The 15994-nt window shown below is 42.9% G+C and overlaps 1 protein-coding gene across 7 annotated transcripts in view; it reads left to right on the plus strand.

Annotated features, from left to right (window-relative positions):
- The window catches only part of LOC117360762 (protein eva-1 homolog C-like), a 52736-nt gene that overhangs the window by 9329 nt on the left and 27413 nt on the right, over positions 1-15994 (plus strand). For 6 of the 7 annotated variants that reach the window (XM_033945079.1, XM_033945081.1, XM_033945080.1 and 3 more), the window contains exons 2-3: positions 2928-3037; positions 6025-6210. In XM_033945079.1, the coding sequence (XP_033800970.1) occupies positions 6105-6210 (106 nt within the window). In that variant the 5' untranslated portion in view covers positions 2928-3037; positions 6025-6104. The remainder of the gene's footprint in view (positions 1-2927; positions 3038-6024; positions 6211-15994) is intronic. The other variant, XM_033945084.1, reaches the window with a different exon arrangement.

Below are 15994 nucleotides of genomic sequence, written 5' to 3' on the forward strand. Positions count from 1 at the left end.
CTAATTGCCCCCCTGCCCTCCCCTCCCTCCCACTGATGCTGCTCAGGGTCAGCTGCAGATTGCAGAACTATCCCTCTGCGGAAACAGAATGATGCACTAGGGAGAAGTCTCTGAGGATGGCTGTGAGCAGTGCATAGGTTGTTGGTCACTGTCAACAGCCTCCAAAAGTGAAGTTTTATAAGGTACACAGCGATGGGGATGAAGGAGTGGGGAGGAGAGACTGTGGGAGATGCTGGATTGGTCAGCAAGAGGAGGATGAGCGGGAGAGATGTCAAGCTTCAAGGAGAAATTAGCTGGATAGTGTACTCACTGAAAAGGCCCTGGGGAGAACACTGAGGTTTTCAGTTGGCAGGTCTTTGGGGTTCATAGACAACCCCGCGAAAGACAAAGGCGCGCGCCGACAACTGAACGCAAGATGGAGGCGCGCGCCGAAGAAAATTACAGTTTTAGGGGCTCCGACGGGGGGTTTTGTTGGTGAGCCCCCCCAGTTTACTTAATAGAGATGGCGCTAGCGTTGTGGGGGAGTTTGGGGGGAAAAAGTTAAGTTTTCAGTAAAATGTGGGGGGTTACACAACCCCCCAAACCCCCCACAACGCCCCACAACGCGGCGCGATGTCTATTAAGTAAAGTGGGGGGGTTCACCCCCCACGCCCCCCCCGTCGTAGCCCTAAAAACAGTAATTTTCTTCGGCGTGCGCCTCTGCGCTGCGCTCAATTGTCTGCGCGCGCCTTTGTCCCGGTGCGCTTTTGACCTGACACCGGTCTTCGGGATCCCTTACAACCAAAGAAAGGCTACATAGCTGCTGGATAACCCTAAGCCCAGAATGGATGGGGCCCATCCGGTGCTATGCCATGCTATAGGGTATTGTTCAAAGATTTCTGAGCATCTTAATTTAGGACCCTATTTTTAGTTAATCTTAGGTGTCTATATTTTGAGCGGGAAATAATTATCTAACTTCAAGTGCTCTAAGCGGTCATCCATCTGCTTTATATCTGGGTGCCTGATAGGGAGAACTTTGTTTAGGTAGGTCTTGATGACTAACTCTTAAAGTTAGGTGCCTAAGGTGCTTATTTTAGAAGCACTATTCACGTCCATTAGCTGGAATATAGATGTTCTTAGTTGTAAATATACAAATCCTGATTTTATAAAGCTGGGATATGAATGTTTAAATCTGAAGAATGTCCATAGGACAAAGGGGCATGATTTGGGTGGGATCAGTAAAGGACAAAACCATAGAAGTGCATTCCCATTTCATAAGGGGAGGGCACGTCTTTGACCCTTGAGATCAATATTGGGGGTTAGACCTTCTCCCAGAGACAGCCAGTGTGTCATAAAGCACTGTGGGTGGCTGTCACAGCTAGTGCACGAGGTCAGTACTGCAGATAGTACAGCTACACTCAGCGATATGTCAGTCAGTGCAACTGTGCTACTGGCAGTCCGTGTTGCCCTGTTTTGCTCTGGATATCAAAATGGCAGTCTCATAGTACTCCCACTTCTTCACTCTTACATGGAAACATGACCCCTAGTTGTAGTAAGTGAAACAATGGCTAGGAGTCACTGGCATTATTTTGAACCTGATACTGGCAAGGGCAGAATAAACTGATCATTCCTGTCTAACCCCACAAAGGACAAGGGATTTTATAAGGTAAACCCAGGAAACTTTAGCTGGAGAGATTTCAGCATTCTCATCAGCAAAGATTTTTGGGGAGAAGGGGGTGCTAGGTTCAGCAATGGCTGTGGCTAAGCTTCAATTAAGCAAGCAAGAGCAAAAGTGGAAATGTCCAATCAGAATGGTGCACAAAAAGTGTCTTTCAACTCATCTGATAAATCCAAATGTCTTTATTCATCCAAAATAACTCTTTCATCCAAAGTAACTCAACGACTCGACATGATCATGTTTCGGCCACCCGGCCTGCATCAGGAGTCTTAGGAGTCTTTGGGTATCAAATGGATAAATATGCTCTAAAACACAACGATCAAACCGTTGCTCCGAATCTTGTGACGCTACAAACCAACCAACCCAAAGACTCCTAAGACTCCTGATGCAGGCCGGGTGGCTGAAACATGATCATGTCGAGTCATTGAGTTACTTTGGATGAAAGAGTTATTTTGGATGAATAAAGACATTTGGATTTATCAGATGAGTTGAAAGACACTTTTTGTACACCATTCTGATTGGACATTTCCACTTTTGCTCTTGTTTGTTTGATTTTTGTGGATTTGTTTCCCCTGTTTTAGTGTGCTAAGCTTCAATTAACACATTATTGTTCTTTCTTTCTTACTGATCAGGAGGTATGTTATTTATTGAATGGAAAATGTATAATTACAAAACCTGTCAGGGGTGTGAAAAACCATATGAGAACCATTTTCCAAAATCTTGAAGCTGAAATAGATTCCACAAATTAACCTCTACCATCTCTACATCCTGCATTCCATCTGTCAGAAGCCCAGGGGTTATGTCACACAATCCGATTCCACTATCCAGTACTGTACAATACTGTATATTGGAATTAAAGTGTAAAATGAAACTGTTAGAACATAATAAAAACTTGGATAGATATATGGGTGGGTCTGCACAGACTGAAGGCGAATGTTGTTAAATGTTCTCAAAATAAGTTTTCTATATTCGTAAAAAACATTCCTCTTCCTTCAAAGCTGTGTGCCAAGATCTTGAAAGAAAACAGGGAAGGGAGCAGATAATCTTTGCAACAGTTCCAGTTATCAGAAAGAATTTCAAGCCTCCAGTTCTTGGAAAATTTTGTCAATAGTCACTAACAAGATAAAATTGTAAAATAATAACATCAATGTTATTATTACAAGCGGGGGAAACCTGATTCTATTTTGATATAAACAAAAGACAGATCATTCAACCTAAGTTTGCAGTTCATACCTTATTATTATTTTTTTTTTTAAATTGTCTTTATTAGCAACTGCAAAGGGACATACAACCAGGATCAAAGTAAGCAGAAAAACATAGCAGGCAGAAAAACAGTACTTGAAAACTATGACAGCAAATGTTGTACAGTACAAGACTGAGGTAGGTGCAGTGAAATGCAGTCGTGTAATATGCCATGCAGACACTCCTCAGATTTTGACATACTGGAATTTCCAGCTGGTGGTTTGCTGATGCAAAAGCAAACCAAAAGTCTAATCTTCCAGGGTTGAGATACTGGGAACAGTGTGCTGAGTGCAAATTCTCATATATTGGCATCTGGGCACCCTGATTTCATTATAGAATACTGGTGTAGGTTGGCATTTATGGCTAACATTTAGGTGTGACCACTTTGTGCCATGTCAATAGCTGTGCCTAAATCTAGCACTTTAGTTATAAATGCAAGTATTCTGTGACTACATGTCTCTTCACTGTTCCCATTCACCAACCTCCCCTGCTTTAGTAAACTCCTGCTCCACTACACATCTGCTCGTTCCCTTTGTTGGTCTACAGCAGGGGTGTCATAGTTTGTATCCCAGCTAGCTAAATGCAGTTTCACAGGATATGTTCAGACAGCATGCCAAGAGTAAAGTACAGTTAAGAGGATTGCTGTAGACAGGGGTGCAATGTCCCTCCTCGAGGGCCGCAATCTAGTCGGGTTTTCAGAATTTCCCCAATGAATATGCATGAGATCTATTTGCATGTACTGCTTTCATTGTATGCTAATAGATCTCATGCTTTACCCTTGGCATGCTGTCTGAACATATCCTGTGAAACTGCATTTAGCTAGCTGGGATCCAAACTATGGAACGTTCTTCCAAGTTTCAAGTTTATTATGGCTTGGTATACCACTTTACAACATACAGTTTCTAAATGTATGTTTATTTAAAAATGTATATTTATTGTAAAAATGTATGTTTATTTAAAAAAGGGGAAGAGACATACATCTATATATACAAAATCGGATGTATGTACCGTATTTTTCGCTCCATAAGACTAGATTTAGAGGAGGAAAACAGGAAAAAAAAACCATTCTGAACCAAATTCTCCCTGCTAGGCTCTGCACCCTGTCTCCCCTCCCTGCCAAGCTCTGTACCCTGTCCCTCCTCTGGTGGTCTAGTGGCAGGCCGGGACAAAGCACAGATGTCAAAGCAGATGACTTTTTAAAATATGCAATGTCATCTCTGTAACAACTATAGAAAAATAGACAAATATAGTGCAAAATATAGAAAGCAGATATAAATTCTCAAAACTGACACATTTTGATCACTAAATTGAAAATAAAATAATTTTTACAACCATTGTTTGTTGATTTCTTTCTTTATTTCTTTCCTTCCTCATGCCCAACAATTGTCCCTTCCTTTTTCTCTGCTTCCTATGTCCCCCCTCAATGCCTTCCAGCCTTTGTCTTCTTCCTCCCCCCACTGTTGTCTGGTGATTTCTTTATTTCTTTCCTTCCTCAGGCCCAATTGTCCCTTCCTCCCTCCCTGCTTCCTATGTCCCCCCTCAATGCCTTCCAGCCTTTGTCCTCTTCCTCCCCCCCCCCCCAGCCTGCCCGCCTGCCTGCTGGATTTAATTACCTCCCGTTGCTGCCACTGTGAAGACATGTCACCGAAGGGCGAGGGCTCCAGGTGGGATGAAGCAGCACTGGCAGGGGGGGAAGGGGGAGGCACCTGGCTCAGCAGCAGGTCAAACTACAGTCAGCACGGCACCACAAGCCATGGCCTCGCTGTGACCCGAGAGCGAGGGATGAGTGGGGAGTCAGCGGTGCTTCAGTCCCTCCAAACAGAACAAATTGCTGGGAAGGGCCAGGTGGGTGCAGCGATTGTACACCGCTGTTCCAGAAGCCTTACTCAGACTTCAATTCTGACGTCAGAGAGAAGGTCCAGGCCAGCCAATGTCCTAGTATTTTTGGAAAAGTGATTCACATCTACCCTTTCCACTCCACTCAGTATTTTATAGACCTCTATGATATCACCCCTGAGCCGTCTCTTCTCCAATCTGAAGAGCCCTAGCCTTTCCTCATAGGGAAGTCATCCCATCCCTGATGCTATACCACATTTTCTCTAGCAGCCTAAACTGTGATGGGACACTTAACCAAGGCAAAGGCCACCTAATCTATATCCTGCAAAGTTCTGGAGTTAGGTGCAGTACCACCTATTGTATCATTAGTGGCACCCATAAGCGGCAGGATGATCATGGTATTCTGTGAAGCACGCTTCAGAGCGAGACTGCTGCTTGAAGCCACTGCACCTAATACATAGTGTTATAATGTTCTTCACATAGGAAAATCCCAATAGATAATGCACATTCCCTTTAATGCCAAAGAGCAGTTATTTGGATTATTGGAATGAGAGCTCAGTAGCGGCATTAATGAACAAGCAAGTGTTAACAGCACAACGTATCTCCCCGCCTTGAAAAAGGGTAGCGAACTGTGTCGGCAATGGGGATGAACAGATACTAAAAGCTAAGTATTATCCATATTATTTTGTCCACAATAGAGAGAAGACCCGAGAAACATAAATGGAAAAACAATCGTGGTTTCTTATCAATCTGGCTGTTTTCACTGAAGCTGATACATTTCCCTCAAGTGTAGTCACTTCCCTCAACTAACTGTCCCACTTCTTCTTTCTCCCTGAATCTTGAGAGCTTAGGTCATCCTCAGTTAAATAAAAATACCCTTCAACTTCAGGAAACTTCTTGTTCTACTTCTCTTCTGCTCAGAAACCGTTTTTTTCCTCCTCCTCTGTGTCAGGCTGTCCTTTAACAGTTCAGTTATTGTGCTGCTTTTCTACTGCTGGTCGGTGCAGCACTAATTCATGATTTCCCAATAAATAGTACCGAATCTCAATAGTACTGTATCTTTGTTGCAAAATTATTCAGTCTGGCATATTACAGTGCAAAGTAGGATTGGATTGTAATGGTCATCAGGCCCTATGTCTGAAGGACGTGTGTTATGTGTCTAGATCACCACTGGTGGGTAAAGCCAGAGCCCGAGAAGTTTCATAGTGAGAGGCTGAGACGAGGAAGCAGTTACTACAACTCCCAGTCATCCTGGCTCGGTAACAATTTCTTTTGTTCCCTGAAAATAGAAGCCTTGGAAGAATGATGCCAGTAAGAAGCCAGCACAGAGAAGCCTCTGTGACAAGGGGACACAGAGATTCATGGCATTATGACCGCACAATGGCTACAACTTCAAGCTCCAGCCTTTACTCTGGGCACAGTGTTGGCGTTTACTTGTCAGTTGTCATTCCTGAGTTCTGCCCCTGAGTTTTCAGGTAAGTTACAAATAACGGCATGGGGGGGGGGAAGGTACTAAAGAACCAGTGGTATACCTAGTTGGGTGATATGGTAGAAGGGGACAGCCTGAGAAAGAGCACCGGAGGAGCAGCAGGAAGGAGAATTTGGATTTGTTTCATGCCTTTTCGTTTTAGTAGTAGTTCAAGGTGAGTTGCATTCAGGTATTGGATATATTTCTATGTTTCTGGAAGGCTAAACATCTTAGCTGAGGAAATGGATGGTAGGAAGGACAATTCTATTGTGTTCCTGCAGTTACATGCACAAAAGCAGCAAATAGTGCGACTTTCACACATGTGTCTTACGTGCTGTCCTATAAGGGCTGGAATAGGTAGCATAGCAGATAACTGTAAGGGGGACATACACATGGTGGAACATAGATGTGTCTTCCACTTATATGCACAACTTATAGAATACTTAAGTTACACCTGTTGTTTGATGCACATAGGAGTGCTGAAGTAGATTTACACTAGTATACTATAATGGAATCTGGGTGCCGAGATGCAGTTATAGCTCCCAGCCCTGCACTGGGGTGGCTATGTCTAAAAGCTACTTTATAGCATTATCACCTAGGTGACTAGCTCAAGATAAGGATCATTGGTAGGATTTCAACCATAACTCTATTAGGCTAATCCTAGGTGAAGGGGAAAAAAAGCAAGCACAGAGCTTTTGAGCTCATGCATGCAGGCTTAAGGCCTGTCACTTTCTTGCCCTTCAGAAACAGGAAGTCTGCATCATAATGGGCAGGAATGTGATCACCCTCAAGCGTGTGCATGGCCTCAAAGGCCTTGTGCTTATTTTTAGGTTTGGTAGTGTCTGGGCTGCAGGGTTAGAAAATGGAGTGGTGGTGTTTGCAGTGCATAGGTAATGGAGAGATTCTGGATAGGGGGAGAGGGTTGAAGAGAGGAAATATGCTGGGTGGGGGAAAGGTAAGTAAAGAGAAGGTGGAGATACTGGATGGGGACAGGAGAGAAAAGGGGGGACTAAAGAGTGACAGGGAAGAGGCTAGATAGAATGGAAGAAGAACTGCAAAGAGATGAGCATTTTATCATTGCAATATGAACGGTACTACTCAAAAGGGTCCGGAGAAGAACGATTAAAATGGTTAAGGGGCTGGAGGAGTTGTCGTACAGTGAGAGATTAGAGAAGCTGGGCCTCTTCTCCCTTGAAAAGAGGAGATTGAGAGGGGACATGATCGAAACATTCAAGATACTAAGGGAATAGACTTAGTAGATAAAGACAGGTTGTTCACCCTCTCCAAGGTAGGGAGAACGAGAGGGCACTCTAAAGTTAAAAGGGGATAGATTCCGTACAAACGTAAGGAAGTTCTTCTTCACCCAGAGAGTGGTGGAAAACGGGAATGCTCTTCTGGAAGCTGTCAGGGGAAAACACCCTCCAGGGATTCAAGACAAAGTTAGACAAGTTCCTGCTGAACCAGAAGGTAAGCAGGTAAGGCTAGACTCAGTTAGGGCACTGGTCTTTGACCTAAGGGCCGCTGCGGGAGTGGACTGCTGGGCACGATGGACCACTGGTTTGACCCAGCAGTGGCAATTCTTATGCTCTTATGTTCATTTATTGAGACTTTAAGTACATTTTCAATACATTTAGAAGACTTTGTAGATATTGCTTGGACACTGCACGTTTTTGCACACAATTGCACTGAGAATACTCTTATGATTTTATATCAGTTATTTACGAGCCAAATAGCAGCCAAACTCAGACAGCATTAATGGCTTAAGATTCTGATACAAGAGCTCCTCTAAACATACGACTATAATTATACTTAGCAGGTGTTTGAACACATCTGAATTGTTGTTCTGTAATTATGGGTGTATAAATCCTGTTTTATTGGTATTTCTGTTTTCAGATGGATAGGGAGGGGCAGAAGGAGACAGAGAAGAGAGATGCTGGATTGATGAAGGGTGGGAGAGAGAAAGGGAAGATGGTAGGAATGCAAGAAAATATGGGAAAGGCAATGGCTGGTGGGCTGGCAAGGAAATGAGTGAGATGTAGATGGAAATAGAACTGTAGAGCTAATGAAAGGGAATAATCATATATTCGTTATGGATAAGAGGCAGAAGAAAAGTATTGGAGGCAGAGGAAGGGATGACTGGCAGGGAAGAAACAGGGGTTATTGAGGGGATATGAGAGAGGAAATAAGAAGAGGGCTGGAGAAAGGGTGAGTACAGGGGTAATGGGGAGTGGGTAAAAGACAGGGAATAAAATGCCAGGGAAAGAATAGAAAGAAAGGCTAGGAAAGAGACTAGAGAAGGAGATGAAAATAATTAAAGGATGAAAAAGGAGATTGAGAAGGAGCATGAGAAGGAGAGATGAAATTTGAATAAATAAAAAGGCAGAAAAGAAAGAAACAGAGAAAAGTGCTAAATGGGAATGATTGATATGTAGGTGTAGGGGAGAAAAGGAAAAAAGGACAACAGACATTGCAAAGAGAGTCAAGAAAAGGCAGACAGAGCAAAACAGAAAAGAGACACTGGGGCCCAATGCAAGTGTTTATGAAGAGTGCACACTTCTCACAAGTGTGCACTTTTTTGGAAGAGTGTGCCCTCTTTCCCGATAGTGTGTGCATGGTAAAAAGCATGCATTACTAATGATATTGTCAAGTGGGATTAGGCAGCAGAGTGTAAAAAAGAGCACACAAATCTAAAATCCATCCTGAACGAAGCATCTAGCCGCTACATAAATACGGTAAGCAAACGCCGGAGAAACAAAAAACCCACAATGGTTCAACAAGGAAATTTCGGACCTCATTAAAAAGAAAAAAGAAGCATTTATCACCTACAAACATCTTGGGAAAAGGGAGGCAAAAGAAGACTATCTGGCCAGATCTAAGGCTGTCAAAAAGGCAGTCAGGGAAGCCAAACTTCGAACAGAGGAAGATCTAACACGGAACATTAAAAAAGGGGACAAATCCCTTTTCAGGTACATTAGTGACAGGAAGAGAAACAAAAATGGGATAGAACGCCTTAGGCAATCAGATGGAAACTACGCAGATTCTGATACTACCAAGGCAGAACTGCTAAACGAATACTTCTGCTCAGTATTCACCTGTGAAGCACCGGGAGCTGGTCCACAACTACAGATAAGAGACAGCCAAAATGACCTGTTTCGTGATTACGAGTTTACACCCAGTAGCATCTACCACGAACTTTCTAGACTCAAAGTAGACAAAGCCATGGGACCAGACAATCTACACCCCAGGGTGCTCAGAGAGCTGAGTGAAGTTCTGGCTGAACCACTATCCGTGCTCTTCAATCTTTCCATGCGCACGGGAAAAGTACCCCTAGACTGGAAAACAGCTAACGTAATTCCACTCCACAAAAAGGGCTGCAGAACAGAGACAGAAAATTACAGACCGGTGAGTCTCACATCCATAGTGTGCAAACTCATGGAAACAATGATCAAACAGAAACTCGACAAAATTCTAGACGAAGAAAATTTACGGGATCCACACCAACACGGATTTACCAGGGGAAGGTCCTGCCAATCTAATCTGATTGACTTCTTTGACTGGGTGACCAGTCATCTGGATGCCGGGGAGTCCCTGGACGTGATGTATTTGGACTTCAGCAAAGCTTTTGATAGCGTCCCACACCGCAGGCTGTTGAACAAACTAAAATCGATGGGATTAGGGGATACATTCACTGAATGGGTAAGGGATTGGCTAGATGGTAGGCTTCAAAGGGTGATGGTAAATGGTACCCCCTCCAAAACGTCAGCAGTGACGAGTGGAGTACCTCAGAGCTCCGTCTTAGGGCCGATTCTATTCCATTTATTCATAGGAGATTTGACCCAAGGGCTTAGAGGAAAAGTATCACTGTTTGCCGACGCCGCCAAACTATGCAACATAGTAGGCAAAAGCAGTGTGCCTGACTTTATGACACAGGACCTACGGCAGCTGGAACAGTGGTCATCAACTTGGCAGTTAGGCTTCAATGCTAAAAAATGTAAAGTGGCAAAAAAAATCCACACAGAACTTACACACTAAATGGTGAAACCTTGTCCAGGACCACGGTGGAACGTAATTTAGGAGTGATCATTAGCAATGATATGAAGGCTGCCAACCATGTGGAAAAGGCTTCGTCCAAAGCAAGACAAATTATGGGCTGCATTCCTAGGGGTTTTGTCAGCAGAAAACCTGAAGTCATAATGCCACTATACAGATCCATGGTGAGACCTCATCTTGAGTATTGTGTTCAATTCTGGAGACCACACTACCGGAAAGATGTGTTGAGAGTTGAGTCGGTTCAGCGAATGGCTACCAGGATGGTCTTGGGGCTCAGGGATCTCACATATGAAGAAAGGTTAAAAAAACTGCGGATGTACTCACTGGAGGAGCGAAGAGAGAGGGGGGACATGATTGAGACCTTTAAATATATCACGGGGCGTATAGAGGTGAAAGATGATATCTTCAGTCTTACAGGGCCCACGGTAACCAGAGGACACTCGCTGAAAATCAGGGGAGGGATATTTCAAGGTGATGCTAGGAAGTACTTCTTCACCGAAAGGGTGGTCGATCATTGGAGCGAGCTGCCTCAGCAGGTGATTGAGGCCAACAGCATGTCAGATTTTAAAAGAAAATGGAATATTCATGTGGGATCTATAGGGGAGTAAGAATCAGGGAGTGGGTCATTGGTATGGGCAGATTCAATGGGCTATGGCCCTTTTCTGCTGTCAATTTCTATGTTTCTATATTTATGTCACATGTAGTGTACAAATCAGATTTTTTTTTTTTGGGGGGGGGAGTTCCCTTTCATTCTGGGGGGAAAAAAAGACACAAACCAACATGGGGAATGTCGTTGAATGCACATCCCTATTGGATGGGTGGCTTATCACAGGCTGTTTCTGTGTACAAAGCATGGACTGTACAAACAGTACTTTCAAAAATGATGTTCCACAAGGGCAGTTTTCAAAAGCAAGTAAAGCAGTAGTTTATGAACAGAAATAGGATTTCATAACATTGAATGACTGATATACACATAAAAGCCCCCTTTTATCAAGTCGCGTTAGAGTTTTTTAAAAAATCACTGGCCGCTGCGGTAAACGCTCTGACGCTTATAGGAATTCTATGAGCGTCGGAGCTTTTTACCGCAATGGCCAGTGATAACAAATCCTAATGCAGATTGATAAAAGGGGGCCAAAGTTAGCTGCATGCAGCATGTACTGTATAAGTTTAGTCGGAGAACAGACGTGTTCCTTGAGCAGGGATAAAGGATGGTTTGTGTCTGCATGTGTACTTTGAAAAATTTGAGAGTGCCTGAAATCTCACCCCGAAAATTAGTGCATAAGAAAGTGGAGGTGCATTGATACCTCAGAGAAATTTTCAAAGTAGAAATATGCACATTCTTTCATGTTGAGAATTCACCAAAGCCAATGGAAAAGCCTCTCTGAGAACTGTGAATTATAAGTTTTCACTAAAATTATTCCACTAAATAAATAAATTATAGTTTTTAAGAAAATTACTCCCACAGTGAAAGCATGTTTCAGTTTGCTTCTGCTATTTTCTGGGTGGAGAAAGGATTAAATATTCTTTCTGCTTTCTGACAATACGCTGATGAATTTATTAAAGCATTTTGTGAACACTGTTATATAATGATAGATGTCTTTTTTGCACCCTTAAAAAAAGTATGGATAAGTTGTTGCATAAAGCTGAAGAAGCATACTTTTTGGGTGGCAATATTGGTGGTATATTTCACTTACAAAGCAATAAAATTGTCCTTCACATTAACAAGGCATTTAGCACAAAGGAGTCCTCACTACTTGCAACAAGGGGTTGATGGCCATAAGACAGCTGGAACTAAATGGGGTGATTGTATTATGGAGGCTGTTACAGATATGCCCCATAGAATGAATTAGGCTGCATCACACTGTCTAGCTGCTTTCTTTCCAAACAGCATCTCTAGACCTTTTACAAATTATTGAGGATTCAAAATATACTTGGTTTTGTTTTTGGTTTTTTTTTTGGCAATTACAGTGGTACTTTGGTTTACGAGCATAATTCATTCCAGAAGCATGCTTGTAATTCAAAGCGCTTGTATATCAAAGCGACTTCCCCATAGAAGATAATGGAAACTAAGACAATTCGTTCCACAACCCAATCAATGTAAGGCTAACTGTGCTTATCACTCTGTCTAGGGTTATCATTTCTTCTATAATCCTTGCACACCATTTCCTAGCCTGCCCCCCCCCCCCCCCTTAGTCCCGCTCCATCGCACTCTGGTACACAGAAATACCATCACCTTTATCCAAAACTTATATGATTTCCTCCGGAATGAAACACACATTCTGCATGCTCGTTCTCTGCCTCTACTCACAATGCCCAACTTCACCCCCTAGCCTGTGGGAGTGGCGCAGATTGCCTCATGCACTTATTGTCTTTATTAGCCATTCTCTTGCACGCCGTCTCAGGCCTGTATTCCCTCTCCTTCAGTGCAGGATACGTCCACCGCCAGCAGCTGGGGAATGGCAAGCCGGCCCCAGTCGATCTTCTTCCCAGCTCAAATGTAGGTCGGTCCGGTGTCCCCTCCCCAGATCCCTTAGCTGATTTGAGTGCCACTTTCAACCCGCACCACCGCCTGGTACGCCTCGACTGCGCATGCACCCGCAGAGCCAACATCCAGGGATGGACACTCTCCACCAATCAGAGGCTGCCAAAAAGAAGGGCGTGAGAATTTGAAGGTAGGCTTCAAAGGGAAGGTGACAGGAAAGCGCGCGTGTGACTTTTCTTTAGTTGACCACGTTGGGAAATTTGGCACATGTGTCTTAACTCTTCTCTGTGGTTTGGAGGACTCATTTACCGAGGCAACGCTTGTTTTGTGAGTCACAGTTTGCTGGAGTGTTTGGCTCGTCTTGGAAAACACTCGCAACCATGTTACTCGCAAACCGAGGTTTGACTGTATAATATTTTAGCTTTATTAAAGAGAAAAGGAACAGAAGTGAATTATTGCGCTTGATGTATCTTCCCCCCCACAGGAGCTAACTTTTCAAAATGATTGGGGATGATAACCCAATAGAAATTACTTCTCCCTGTATACAGTCAAGAAGTTTGCTCATTATTGGGCGCGCCCCCACAGAGCTGGCTCCTATGCTTCCCTCTCCCAATTGTCATTACAGTATAATCTCATATAGGTGAGGCTCCGTTATAAGTGAGTCTGTTATAACGAGATTATACTGTAATGACAATGTGCCTTTATGAACATACAGAAAATCATCGCATATAGTGGACTCGCATATAACGGACTTTCTGATAAAACGGACATGCAGGCTCTGCCTACAAGGCATGTGGCGTGCCGGTGATACAGTATCAAAATGCAGTCCAGAAAGAAAATGACGTGAGTATTTTTCTTTCCAGTACAGTATGACATAATGCTTTAGAAAATCTTTTAGTGTTCTGGTTTTTGCAATCATTTCGTGCCATACCAATGTTTTGCTGAGTTTTGTTATTGATGTTGTTGATATGCTTGTGCAGAGACTGTTATTCATTGATTGTACGTTGTTTCAAGTTTTTAAAAAATGCAACTCTAGGTATAACGGACTGTTTTTCCTGGTCCCTTGAAGACTGTTATAACGAGATTAGACTGTATTACTGAATTTCAAATGAAAAATTGAGAAGTGTGCTGGGACCTTGCCTGGCTCCGGGTTTCCATTTGTTCTCCTGGTTTGTCATGTAACCAAGCAAAAAAGCAACACTTCCTAAGAGGTTAGACTGATTGCTTTGTTTCCTTTGCAAGTTCTGAAGTACATAATGTATGATTAAGCTTTTCAGAAATGCTTATAAGATATTTAAATAGATCTCATGTCACAGTCCAGATCTTTTAACAATGTTTGCCTTGCTTAACAAAACATTTTCCTCTTTAAGCTTGGGTGACCATGTCATAATATTGTTAAAGCTAAACAATAGGAAGTGATGTGGTGTACAGATCATGGTGCACACTGAAGTTGTCCCTCTGGAGGAGGGGCAGAGCCCAATTTGTAATACCGTACTGCGGGACAATCTGGACCATAGAAAGATGAGATGACAGATTAAACATTTCCATCGTTTTTTTTTCACCTTGCAAACAATAAGCTCCAAATGATTTGTCCTCTTCCCATACTGATCAGGTCAGTGGAAGATTTATTAAGTATTATTCTCCACACAAAGGACAAACCAAAGCCAGGAGTGAGACAGACAAACGGAAGAGAGCAAGATAACAGGAGTCACTTAGAACAAGCGATGGTGTTTAGTAATGATTCTCCCAAATCTTTTTCTTAGCTCCCTTTTTCTCTATTGTTGTGGTCTGAGGAAGTGCCTGTTTCCTTTTTTTTAACTTTGCCTAAAAATTTTGAGTTCTAGTACTGTATTATGCACTGCTTTGCATTAACAAGTAGCGTAGCTTGTAATTATTTGCTAAAAATAAAAAGAAAGTTAAAAACAAAACAAAACAAGAACAAGTGATGGCCTTTACTGAAAAAGGCAAATAACCCAGCATGGCCGTGTTTCAGTGCATGCCTTCCATCAGGGGTCCTGAATTATTATGCATACAACAGCAATAAGGAACAAGCATTCAAAATCCTCTTCACATATTCAAAAATCATCACAGCACAGAGAAGCAGTGATGTTCTATCAGTGTGTGATTGTTCCTTAATGTTGTGGTATACATAATCACTCCTGATGAAGGCACATGCTAAAACACAACCATACTGGGTCTTTTGTCATTTTCAATAAAGGCCATTGGTTGTTCTGAATGACTCCTGCTATTTTGGCCTCTTCACTTTGGCCGTTTCCACTTCTGGCTTTGATTTATTAAGTACACCATACAATGTTTTTTCAACAAATATGAAGTTATTATATTAACTTATTAATGTGATCCTCAAATGAGGTCTGGCAGGCAAGCCAGGGGTCACACAAGGGGACTTGACTCCCAAGGTGCATCAAGGTCATTGGCAGTGGCTGACCAGGATCCTGTAGACCTTTCTGACAGAGACTCAGAGGACGAGGGATTAGCCAGAATGCTCTTGCTGTCACAGAGTGAGTCTTCCCTGCTGGGAGATATAAGGTCACAAATAGGAGCAAGTATACAAGAAGCAGTGGTGGCCCCCTTTGGTACTGCTTCAACTAAGAGCCAATCTGTCGATCAAATCAGGAAAGATTCCGGAAGACTGGAAAGTTGCGAATGTTACGTCGATCTTCAAGAAAGGTTCGAGGGGAGATCCGGGAAACTACAGACCCCAGTGAGTCTGACTTCGGTACCAAGAAAGATGGTAGAGGCGCTGATAAAGGACCGCATCATCGATCATCTTGATGGACACAAACTGATGAGAACCAGCCAGCACGACTTCAGCAAAGGAAGATCTTGTTTGACAAACTTACTTCACTTCTTTGAAGAAGTAAATAGGTAGATGGACAAGGGTGACCTGGTCAACATCGTCTATCTAGATTTTCAGAAGGCATTCGACAAGGTCCCGCATAAACATATACTTTGAAAAATTTCAAGCCATGGAATCGAGGGTGATATACTCACTTGGATTAAAAACTGGTTGGCGGATAGGAAACAGAGAGTAGGGGTAAGAAAAGCGTCATGAGTGGAGTGCCATGGGGTTCGGTGCTTGGGCTTGTGCTCTTCAACATATTTATAAACAACCTAGAAATTGGCATGACAAGTGAGGTGATTAAATTTGCGGACGATACAAAGTTATTCAGAGTAGTGAGGACAAAGAAGGATTGCGAAGACCTACAACGAGACATAAACACACTCGAAGAATGGGTCG

This window comes from Geotrypetes seraphini, chromosome 5, assembly GCF_902459505.1.
Source record: "Geotrypetes seraphini chromosome 5, aGeoSer1.1, whole genome shotgun sequence".
Taxonomy (NCBI): Eukaryota; Metazoa; Chordata; class Amphibia; order Gymnophiona; family Dermophiidae; genus Geotrypetes; species Geotrypetes seraphini.